Source organism: Oryza brachyantha, chromosome 2, assembly GCF_000231095.2.
Source record: "Oryza brachyantha chromosome 2, ObraRS2, whole genome shotgun sequence".
Lineage (NCBI taxonomy): Eukaryota > Viridiplantae > Streptophyta > Magnoliopsida > Poales > Poaceae > Oryza > Oryza brachyantha.
Genome location: NC_023164.2, coordinates 22297420 through 22309660, shown reverse-complemented (window position 1 = coordinate 22309660; position 12241 = coordinate 22297420). Strand labels below are relative to the sequence as shown.

At 45.5% G+C, this 12241-nt stretch overlaps 2 protein-coding genes across 2 annotated transcripts; one reads left to right on the top strand and one right to left on the bottom strand.

Annotated features, from left to right (window-relative positions):
• The first annotated feature begins 2396 nt into the window (after positions 1-2396).
• Positions 2397-4106, top strand: LOC102709152 (AT-hook motif nuclear-localized protein 25-like). Its single transcript, XM_040521106.1, has one exon. The coding sequence runs from the start codon at positions 2451-2453 to the stop codon at positions 3531-3533; it is 1083 nt and encodes a 360-aa protein (XP_040377040.1). The 5' UTR covers positions 2397-2450; the 3' UTR covers positions 3534-4106.
• A 4078-nt stretch (positions 4107-8184) lies between these two features.
• On the bottom strand, positions 8185-11366 carry LOC102718623 (thioredoxin reductase NTRB). The gene is made up of 2 exons (XM_006647726.3): positions 10341-11366; positions 8185-8658 (listed from the first exon to the last, which is right to left on the bottom strand). Exons 1-2 carry the CDS (start codon positions 11263-11265, stop codon positions 8588-8590), a joined length of 996 nt encoding a protein of 331 aa, XP_006647789.2. The 5' UTR covers positions 11266-11366; the 3' UTR covers positions 8185-8587.
• Positions 11367-12241: the final 875 nt, after the last annotated feature.

Below are 12241 nucleotides of genomic sequence, written 5' to 3'. Positions count from 1 at the left end.
TTGTTTGCTCTCTCTCATGCGTCACATGATAATGACCCGTAATCCGCTATACAGAAAAAAAATAGCACTTGACGCTGCTACAAAAAAATAACACTCGACGGGCATGGAAAGTGACAAGAGGTTATCCTGGTCACAAATTGCAAAACTAATTAAGTTTTCTTCCCAGCTAGTTGATTAATTTCCAGTTTCTGAATGGGACGTACCCTTCACCAAACCAGGCCCAAGCTAGAATGCCAGTATTTTGTTACAGCCGATAGTACGTACCTGGAGTCCTTGATTATTTCAGAAAATACTTACAAGAGTACTTGAATTCTAAAGTTTTCCAATCTTGGACTTGAGTACTCGTTAATAGAACTCATGTTCACTTTGCAAACGTTTAAACTGATCGATCTGGCTCGATTTCTTATCCCAAGCAGGCTCGATCTCTACACGCATGCAGTTGGTTTATTAACGATACATCAATACTCCATAATAATCTGGAAGTTTGCGATAACAGCATATATATATATAACGTACCCCAACTGGGTGAAAACTACACTCCAACTGGGTCAAAACTTATACTAAAACGTACCCCATATTCTGGGATATGAACGAACTAAAGGCCTTCATGCGAAACCTATTTTTATACACGTCCTAGCTGCAACCCCGTCCTATTAAACTAGCTCTATAAATCGATCCCGCATATTTTAAAAAAAATGCTTTACAAATCTGGACCGGTTCGTAGGTTTTCGAGTAGGAAGTTTTCAGATACGTGTAGACGTGCCGTACGTGTGTTATCTTATGCGGATTGGCTGTACTTTCCCGGGATTATAAAAATCACCGATACAGTAAAAAAGACGTACCCCCAATTTGTTTGACGCTTTGAAGAGTAGGCTCAATTATTATTATTTAGCCCTGCTTAGCTTGTCTGCCTACTTGTGCCCACCTGCGTGTATGACAGCACCACCCTACGTAGTACTACGTGCCCTCGCATTGACACCGATCGGTGCGTGCATCCCGGCCCGCCGCGGCGCACGCAGTACGCGCATTGGGCGGCGTCGCGCGTGTGGCTGCGGTTTCACGACGCGCGGCCGTGTCGACGACGACGACGTCGTAGGCGAAGGCGAACGCGTCGCGTGTGGCAGCGCGCGGGGTGGTGGGTGGTGATGGATCGATCGGTTCGGTCGCGCGGCGGGCGGGGCGGGGCGGGGCGGGGGGAGGCCGGGACGTTCGCGTACGTGCGTCGGCGGGGTGGAGTGGGATGAACTCATGAAAGTAAATGGATCCACGGAAGATTTCAAAAGAAAAAATAGATTTCAAAAAAGTGGATCCACGGATAATTTCTCACCAGGTCTAGTTCGTTTGTATAAAATAGAGCCGATCACGAAAGGAGCGTTCGAAGTTGGAAGTGTCAAAATCATTAACATATAATTAATTAAATATTAACTTTTACAAATTTAAAACAAATTAATCTAATTTTTTAAATAGATTTTATATAATTTTGTTTTCACAAAACAAACACTTTATTTAATGAGAAGTTTTTATCCGGTGGCACTTGTGAATGCGCCGGAATTACCCACCACCGGTCGGAGGGACGTGTTCTGTTCAACGAAGGCGACAAACGAGTCCACGGCGCCTCGTCTCTGTTTGGCGTCGCGCGCGGGGCCGCCTGCTGGCGCGCTTTGGGTACTGGTGTTTTCGAACCGCCCCCACACGCGGTGGCTGTGGCTGGCTGGGGTCGTGGTGGCCGGCCGGCCCTTTCAGTTCCCCGAATAAAACCGGGGAGTTGGTGTGGGTGGGATTGGCATGATGTGTCGTCGTTCGTGAGAGAGAGAGAAAGGGGGCGGACCTCCCTGACCTTATCGGCAGCGCCATCCCATCCCTTGCCGTCCCCCTCCCCTCCCCTCTCCCCGCCCTCGCCCTCGCATCGCCTCGCCGCGCCTGCCCTTCCTTTAATTCGGCCCCCGCGCCGCCCGCTTCCCCTTCCATCTCCCCCCATCCCGTCCCGTGCCTCTCCTTGGCTTTCTCTTGCACCAGCAGGCAGCAGCTAGCTAGCTACCGCTCGCCGCCACGTCCAGGCCGGTCTAGCTCTTCGCCGGCGTATCTGACCTCTCGCTGCTCTGGGAGGTCGTTTGTTGGCGCGATCGATCGATCGGCCGGGCAGTTTTCACCGGAGGAGAGGCGTGCAGCGGAGGTAAGGAACAAGCTACAGTGACCTCGATCGTTCTTGCTTCGTGCTTTTTTATCATTGCCATAGGGTAAGGTAGACGCGCTGGCTAGCGTAGCTGTCTGTGTGTGCGCGGACAAGTCAAGGGCCAAGCTTTGCTGTTGCGTAAAAGATCTCCCATTTTGCTTTGGTTGCGTTGCTTTGCTAGCTTTGCCTTGCGCTGTTTAATTTTTAGTTGTGATGCACTGTGGCATGCAAATTAAGGCAGCTTTACACGGGGATAAATCATCGATCTGGCTGTGTCATGGCAGGTTGTGCCGGTGGTGGCGAAGAGGAGGCGCACCGATCGTCCGGGAAGCTGGCGGCCGGGAAGTGGTGGGAGCGGCCAGATGACACGGCCATGGCCGGGATGGACCATGGCGGGGCCGCCGGCGGTGCCGGTAGCTCGAGATATTTTCACCATCTGCTCCGCCCGCAGCAGCCGTCGCCGCTGTCGCCGACATCCCATGTCAAGATGGAGCACTCCAAGATGTCACCCGATAAGAGCCCGGTAGGGGTGGCAGAGGCGGGAGGGAGTGGGAGCGGCGTCGGCGGTGACCAGCCGTCGTCGTCGGCCATGGTCCCTGCCGAGGGTGGCAGCGGCAGTGGCTCCGGTGGGCCGACGCGGCGTCCGCGCGGCCGCCCTCCGGGGTCCAAGAACAAGCCGAAGCCTCCCATAATCGTGACGCGCGACAGCCCGAACGCGCTGCACTCGCACGTCCTCGAGGTCGCCGGCGGCGCTGACGTCGTCGACTGCGTGGCCGAGTACGCCCGCCGCCGAGGGCGCGGCGTCTGCGTGCTGAGCGGCGGGGGCGCCGTCGTCAACGTGGCGCTGCGACAGCCCGGCGCGTCGCCCCCAGGCAGCATGGTGGCTACACTGCGGGGCCGGTTCGAGATCCTGTCTCTCACGGGCACGGTCCTGCCGCCTCCCGCGCCACCAGGCGCGAGTGGCCTCACCGTGTTCCTCTCCGGCGGCCAGGGCCAGGTGATCGGCGGCAGCGTGGTGGGCCCGCTGGTCGCCGCAGGGCCCGTCGTCCTGATGGCGGCTTCATTCGCGAACGCCGTGTACGAGCGGCTGCCGCTTGAAGGCGAGGAAGAGGAGGTGGCCGCGCCGGCCGCCGGAGGGGAAGCGCAAGATCATGTGGCGCAGTCAGCTGGACCCCAAGGGCAGCAGCCGGCGGCATCACAGTCGTCCGGCGTGACCGGAGGCGACGGTACTCACGGTAGTGGCGCCGGTGGCATGTCGCTCTACAACCTCGCCGGGAATGTGGCGGCCTTTCAGCTCCCCGGAGACAACTTTGGAGGTTGGAGCGGCGCCGCCGCCGGCGGAGTCAGGCCACCGTTCTGACCCACGCCGGCCTTAGCATCCAGTTCAAAAATTCTCCCAAGAATTGCATAGAGCGGAAGCTCTAGCCATCCGATGAAGATGTGCATGGAAGCTAGCTACAATGGAACAAAATTGCAGCATGCATGCTGGATTGTTGATTGGACGACAGACCTTTGTACTGGGTGCAATATACGTATGCATCTATCATGCATGCGTTGCAAATTAAGATTTCAATTCATATTCATGAGGAGAGTTATCCTATACATATATTTTAACATCTGTGGGGGCAAGAAGAAGCTAGAGGAGAGATGCAAAGAGCTAGCTCGGAATAAACTAAAAAGGTCAGTGAGATCCAATGTTTTGTGTTTAATTCCATCAAGTGTTTCTTCTTCCTTTTTTTACATTCTTTTTTGTTTTGCATTTTGTAATATGGTATCCTATTCTAGTTGTATCTTTCGATTGGTAGAACCATGTTTCTGAAAAATTCTTGTTCCCTTCTTTTCAACCTCTGAACCTGTGCAACACCAGAACTGTCTTGTAGTCACTTTCACAGGTCTGAAATTCAAGCTCACAATTTGGTGGTATTGAATAAGATTTTTTTGTTTAAAAAATAAATCTTGAGATGTTGAACATTCCACCTTCCCGGTCAGTTCTTGGGTGGTTCTCGACCTGGTCAAAATTTCAAGCCCTAGCTAAGCTAGCTAGGTCGATCTGAAGCATGCATTTGGAAACACTGTTTTTTGCAATGAAAGCTTATAGCTTAGCTTGATCAGGATATGAGTACGAGCATTAGCTAATGTTGTACTGCTACCCTATACTGTACTTATCTTTGGCATACTACATGCTTGTACTGTACTTAGTTTTGGCATGCAGTGTGGTAGGTCCAGAAGGCACCAGCCACCAGGAAGCAGGAGCCTTCTGCCCCTCCCTCTTTTTGTTTCACCTGCAGCTTTTATAATGGCCTCTGAATCTCTGACATCTTCAGTCATATTTTTGGTGTTTCATTGCTTGGAATTTTATGTGTGATTGATTAATACACTGTTACTACTGCATATATGTAGAGCCATAAGACTTTGTCTAGGTGTAATGTTTATATATAGCCAGGCATAGCTGTAGCTGAAAGGAAGTACTAGTATCAAGAGTTGTGCAGGCATGCAGTGAGCATATGCTCACTTGTTGAACCTGCAATCTGGGAAGCTGGCCATGAGACGCCAAGCCCAAAATTGACACCAGCTGCAAGATTCTCTCCTTCTTCTAGCTATAGTACGTAGTGTCTTGCATTCTCCGAGTACAATTTTGGAAAGAGGGATCTGTGTCCATTAATGGGAAGAAAAAGGATAGGACGCTTTCACTTTCGCATAATTTGTGGGGAGGGAAGGCCCAGCCAGAGCTTTGGAACTTGCTCATAGCTTTGCAACCTCTGTCCTCTTGGAGCCCCTGGAGAAGTGCAGATGCCAAGGCACCACCACACCACCTTCGTTGTCAAGGCTCTCTCTATCCAGATCAGCAGGCCCATCTCTCTCTCTCTCTCAAGTGTCTGTCCATTTGTTCAGTACACTTTAGTTAGGGACTGTTTGCTTGGAAGGACTAATCCATAAGTCACTTCATTTTAGTTTCTTTTAGTCCCTAAAATACCAAATAGGAGAGACTAAAAGGACTAAAACTATATAGGTCCATAAGTCACTAGGAGAAATGCTAAAAAGGACTAAAGGCCTATAATACACCTACTCTACTATTCTAGTCCTATAGCTATGTGTGATGATGTGTACTATTGAGTATATCATTTAATAAAGTTTTAGTCTCTCTAAACAAACATGGTATGACTAAAAGAGACTTATATTTTAGTCCTAAGACTAATTTTTAGTCTTCAGATGTGATGTTCTCAGCGCTTCAGCCGCCTTTCCAACTGTACGTTTACATTTATACTCCTATTTGCTGAGTTAATCAGCTGTCGGGTAATGTAAACTCTAGTAGAACAAATCTAAATCAAGTATTTTTCGCAGCTATGGCATTTTATTTTATGAAAAAGTTGCTGCTGTTGTTTTTATGAAGCTACTATGTAGTACTCCAGCACACATGAGAGCTATAGTCTTGTTTGCAGTCAGTTAATTTGTGTGTCTAAATGGGTTATGAATGGAAAGCAATTATAAGTTAATGGAAAATTTTCGACGAGGTCTAACCTTCTACTTCGTAAGTACTAATAACAGTGAGTATTGGTACTTTGTGTTTAGCTAGTTGGGTGCTGTAATCTAAAATTGTTAAATATATATCCTTGAGTAGCGTGGTAATGGAGAAGTATGAGGCCTCTTGCAGCAAACAGGAAAACACTGTATTTTTGCTGTTGTCTAGACGTCTGGAATTCAGAATTAAACATAAAATATCAACTCAATGCATGCATAAAAGGATTAACCGATATGCAATTTGCATGGTTCAACCTACATTCATCCTGTAAGATAGCTATACTTGCAACTTTGCCTCAACAGAATATTTTTGTGTTGAAATATGCAAGTATGGTCGCTGGTTTGAAAAATCCAATGGATAGTATTTACTCTCTCTAGGTTTTCTTATTTTATGTCATTGACTTTTAAATCTATATTTGATCATTCATCTTATTTGATTTTCTTTGCAAATATGCAAAATTATAAATCATGCTTAAAAATTATCATGATAAAACAAATTAGAACAAAATAATTAGCAATTATGTAATTTTTAATAAGACGAATGATTAAATATAGATATAAAATTCAATACTGAATGTAAGTATACGTACAACGAATAAGTAATTATACCTAGAATAATGTTACGTATATACATGTGTGGCTCGTGCGCATTTCTACTCTCTTCACCGATGCCATTCATTAGCTTGCTAATAAATGGCTGACAATCATATCGTGTATGGATTTTTATGGCTTTAACCAGCTTATATATGCTGTTTATAACATATGTTTTAATTTCATATTAGAGTAAATTACATGGTCGGTCTTTAAACTTGTGGTGCGGTATCACGTAGGTTCATAAACTTTGAAAATGCACGTTTAGGTCTATGATTTTGTTTTAATATACCATCCAGGTCCACAAACTTGTTTTAATGTATCATCCAGGTCCATGAACTCGTTTTAATCCATGAATTTAGACGTTCAAACGAGTTCATGGACCTAAACGTGCATTTTCTAAGTTTATGGACCTAAGTGGTACCGCGGCACAAGTTTAAGGACCGACTATGTACTTTACTCTTCATATTAAATAATTTACTATCTCACGTGGTTTAATCCACTTCATTATTTTTTATGGACATATAATGTATTACTATTTCTATGCTATGTGTTCGATTAAAGATACATGTGTCAAGTTTTAAGATTTGATTTTTGCTTGACGGTTTTTTTATCTGAATATACAGTCTGTATGGCCCCCTCTATGAGGGGTGCCCTCGTCCCCTTTATACAATGGGGGATTGAGCTTACAGATAGAGTTCTAATTTGATGAGATCAAGATCTATCCTAATTCGATTACAACTTGGATCCGGTACATGCGGCATGCAATCCTAAGTTATCAAACTCCGGTTGATACCATACAGATATAATCTCCTTCCTATTCGGTACAGCTATATGTATACATGTAGTCTATGTATATCCCTAGTACATGTATTTCATGCCACTCAATCGCAAAAACAGAAAACATCAACTCCGTGGTGTCCACATAGCAACTCAGGTCAGCAGAGGAATTAAAAATTAGCTCCGGTTTAGTTCCCAAAAACATCATATCGAATTTTTAGACATCTAAATGAAGTATTAAATATATATAAACATTAAAACTAATTACATAGTTATGGAGAAAATAGTGAGACGAATCTTTTGAGCCTAATTAGGACGTGTTTAGCCATAAGTGCTACAGTAACCAACATGTGCTAATGACGGATTAATTAGACTCAAAAGATTCGTCTCACGGTTTTCAGTCGAAATCTAAAATTTGTTTTGTAATTAGACTACGTTTAATACTTTAAATGTGTGTTTAAAGTTTTGATGTGATGTTTAAACTAAAACAAGGCCTAAGGGACAAGGCACAATGCGTCTTCTCCTTGTTCTCCCTTCGCATGTGAACGAGCAGACGAGCGGAAGCTTGTGTATAGTTCGTCAACCGCAGCCGCTACCACCTCTTTTGGCGGGCAAAGGTACAAGGCTGTAGCTTGAGCATCGAGTGAGAGAGAGGGTGGAGAGAGGAGAGAGGGAGGTGATGTGGGATGATGTGAGGATCCCATAGTTTTTTTTCTCTTGTCAGTTACATGTGAGTCCTATGCGGATATTTAATCTCTTTGGTTGATGACTGGGTCGCCACTTAAACATCACATGGGTGAAAACTGTCCTTAAAACAATTGAGAAAACTATTTTCATGATTTTAATAGTTGTTTTAGAGTTAATGGGTAAAAATCAGATCCGACTCATAGCTGATGAAGTCAAATTGGGCTTATTCATATTATCTGGGCGCCTTGGCAGGCGGAGTGGGTAACATAGGTTGGCTGTACTGCATACGCCGCTGGGCCGTGAAGATGTCCAACCGCGCTTCTCGTGGCCCAGCAAGTAATCGTTCATTCTTTCCAAGTTGCTGTGGCGCACAAAAAAGAATAGCGTACACTTGTACAGTTGTACTGCATACATGTCCCTGCTCTTCTTAGTCCTTGCAGAAAAAGAGTAATTAGGTACCAAAGGTGCCAAGTTACACTTAAAAAGGACGGTATCTAAATAAACAGACTAGTGGTGATACCCATCTTATCACAAGCATTGGGGATTCTTCATAATACACAATTCATTCCTTAGTTTGGTACTCACTAGAAACGGCACTATAATAACTCAATCATCAAGAAGTGCAGAAAATGCGGATATCCGCAAACAATACAACGTCTTCAGCGTAAATACAGATAAATATCCAGCACGTCAATAACGTGACGCTCATAAATGGCACGGAAATCCGGTAAAAAGCGTTCAGAACAGCAGCCCATCCCATAATGTTCAGAGTGTAGCTTTCAGCAGCGGCAGCGTTGGACTTCTAGGTATGCTGGCGGCTGCTTCCTCCTGGGATAGTCAATCGGCCTTGCCCTCCTGCGCTGCGACCTCCTGCAGATAGTGCTCCGCGTCCAAAGCAGCCATGCACCCTGTATACACTGATGAGTTAGAAGTCTGCCACAAAAAAATTATATTTGCGCAGAAGCAACCATCAAGGTCAACTCCCTAGAAGTGCTCGTCAACACTCGACAGTGTGATGCATAGACCGCTTTTCGCTTTTCTAAGTTCTGAAGTGCATATCTATTGGGCCACACTTCTGAAACAACTAAGCACAAAGAAAAAGGATTCATCATATCCTAACCATGTTGACCATGTAACAACCACGAGAAAATCTGGTCAAACATACAACTCCTTGTTAAATCACAAACAAATACTTTGTATGTACTACTTTGTAGATGAATCTTATCATCATACTTTTTCCTTCACACAAATTTAACACAGTTATTTTCCCCTGAAGTGTACTTTGTGCTCCCATTCTAAAGTACTGGTTTTATTCCCTTACTCCTATTTTTGCTAAACAATCAACATCAAAAGAAAATCAGTTCACTATACCTATGTGCATCAAAAAGTTCAATTGGGATTACTTCTCATCAAGACCATACTTGGTAAGATATTAGTTTACTTTGTCCATGCCCATCCAGAGCTCATGTTTACAGAGCACACAGGGATAGTGCCTGATTCCTACTTTGGCTGAAGAATCAAGACAAAATCAGTCCACTATGCCTATGTCCATTGAAAAGGTCAATTTGGATTACTTCACATCAAGACCATACTTGGTAACTTGGAAAGATACTAGCATTAGTTTACTGGAGTACTTCTACAGTTTTGTGCCTGTCCAGAACTCATGCTTACAGAGCATACAGGGAAACTGAACCCAATCTCTGTTTATTCCTACTCGTTCTTTAATACAATAATCTTAAACTCCATCTCCAGTAAGAACAAGAAGGGTGGATGGCATAACATTATCTAGACCGACTATTATATGGGCATGGAGCATCCTGCATATGCCTTGTATTCATGAAAATGTAACATACACTCTAGTAAAAATACTTGCTAACACATCAGTCAGCAACTCATCATTGTACACACTGAATAAAATTAACTCACATCACAAGAGTGACACAGTGATGTACCGACCATACTTTTCAGTGTAGGAAAAAAACTGAAAAAGCACTCTTCTATACTAAATGGGAAGTAGCACCCTTTTTTTATTCCGAATAATATTTGAAATGCCTTGGACAACAGCCTTGAAGATCCCAGAATAGCTTGAAGTTCCTCCCAGTTTAACAATCCCATGATTAGCAACGAGCCACTTATTAGTCAAACTAAAGGCAATCTTAAACACATGGACCTACACAGCTACATGGTATTTTAGAAGCATTAACCGACCTCAAATAAACTTAGCTTTTTTAGGACTAATAAGCCTAGCTTAAAAACATAGCACAAATTCCACATGCTCAAAAGGTAGTTACATCTAATCAGAGAGGAGTAGTACTTAGCAGTTAGCACAATATTATGCTTGATAACGAAAACCACTTGTTTCAGAAGCCGTTTTTACACAATTATTTCAGAAACTCAAACACACTAGTTTTAATCTAACTTTGAATATCATCATACCATCACTACATCATCAAACCCTGAGCAATTGAATATAAGCGATTTCTATTGCAATTCGCATTAGCAAATAGCAATGAGCCCATGAAGCAACTGATCTCTAAGCATTAGCAGAAAACAAATCGCTAGTAACCTGAAAAATCATGAGTTCACGTACCTGATCCGGCAGCAGTAATGGCCTGGCGATACTTCTTGTCCTGAACATCCCCAGCAGCGAAGACCCCCTCCACACTGGTGTGCGTGGAGCCCGGCTTGGTGGCCACATAACCATCAGCATCGAGCTCAAGCTGCCCACCGAGAAACTTGGTCGCCGGTTCATGTCCGATGGCGAAGAAGAGCCCGGCTACCTGAAGGTCGGTGATCTTCCCATCAACCAAGTTCTTCACTTTGACACCAGCCAATGGGCCTCCTCCCTCGCCGCCGTAGGCCTCGACGACCTCAGAGTCCCAGACGACCTGAATCTTGGGGTTTGTCAAAGCCCTTGCCTGCATGATCTTGGAGGCGCGGAAGGCGTTCCGGCGGTGGATGATGTACACGTGGGAGCCGTACTTGGTGAGGAAATTGGACTCCTCCATGGCGGAGTCACCGCCGCCGATGACGGCGATGGGCTTGTTGCGGAAGATGGGGGCGGCCCCGTCGCAGACGGCGCAGGCGGAGATGCCGCGGTTCCAGTAGGCATCGGACCCGGGGAAGTGGAGTCGCCGGGCGACGGCGCCGGTCGCGACGACTACGGCGTCGGCGAGCACGGTGGTGGACTCGGAGGCGACGCGGAAGGGGCGGGCGGAGAAGTCGACCGCGGTGACGGTCTCGGAGATGATGTTGGTGGAGAACCGGAGCGACTGGGCGCGGCACCGGTCCATGAGGTCCCCGCCGAGGATGCCCTCGGGGAACCCCGGGAAGTTCTCGACGTCGGTGGTGGTGGTGAGCTGCCCCCCCGCCGCGATGTCGTTGGCGAGCCAGCCCTCGAAGAGCACGGGCTTGAGCTCCGCGCGGGCGGCGTAGATGGCCGCCGTGTGCGCCGCCGGCCCGCTGCCGATGATGCATACGCGCGTGCGGAGCGGCGCCCCAGCGGATCCCTCCATGGCTTGGCGGCGGCGGCGCGGTTCGAAGTCTCTGAAAATTACGCTGCCTGCCCCGCACTGGTCAGACCGAGATGGGAGAACCGGAGAAGGCGACGAGCCAATCAACGATACCTGAAACTTTTTATTTTTTTGTTTGCGTCTGTGAACAAATTGCATGAAAAAAACATGTAGTAAATTTATAAACGGAAAATAATTTATAAATAAAAATTGTGTATATGTGTTTTAATGATCTAGAAGTCAATACTGAAAAATAAATTATCACCCTATATTTTGGCATTTGTTTATACTTATAAGCGAAAATTTGATTTCTCAACGTTATTTTAAAATTGATTTTGAGGTTTTTTCATCACATATTATTTATCAGTTTTGACTTTTAGATCGCTATAAAAACATGTATATAAAAGTTTTATTGGTAAATATGCCGTTTGATTATTTTCTGACAACAAATCAAAAAATCACCACATATGGCGTATGATTAAAAAATCTTAAAATCAAAGATCGACAATTCAAATTGAGATGAGATTGGATATGATTCACAAATCGCATACGTTTTCATTCGACTCGACTCAATTCGCAAATACTATCAAGCAATTGCGATCAAATGATGTTAACAAATTAAGCTCAAATCAGCATTTGTGGTGCGAACACACACGCATTTGCGGTGGATTTCAGTCTTGCCCGGTTGCTCCTTCCGACCAGCTTCATTCAGATGATGGCGAGAAAATAGTGGCTCTGCCTTTTTTGTCTTTCGCATGGAAACCAAACAGAACCGAAACTTCCATTGCACAGCACAAAAAGGTGAAGTTCTCATCACTAACTACTTCCACTCTCCGTCCAGTTTCATTAAAGAAAATGGCCAGTACGTGCGCCATGTTTGTTTGGATTTGGTCGTGCTAATGATGATGATTATGATGATGATGATGTCCTCCTCCATTTCTGCACGAGCAACCTGCCAAGCTTTTCCGGATTCAGGCAG

What these genes read in the sequence shown, in the direction of transcription:
- LOC102709152 (XM_040521106.1), top strand. Translation starts at nt 2,451, where the DNA reads ATGGCAGGTTGTGCCGGTGGTGGCGAAGAGGAGGCGCACCGATCGTCC.
- LOC102718623 (XM_006647726.3), bottom strand. Translation starts at nt 11,265, where the DNA reads ATGGAGGGATCCGCTGGGGCGCCGCTCCGCACGCGCGTATGCATCATC. An exon ending in CATTACTGCTGCCGGATCAG is followed by an intron (nt 8,659 to 10,340) that starts GTACGTGAACTC and finishes CAGTGTATACAG; the next exon opens with GGTGCATGGCTGCTTTGGAC.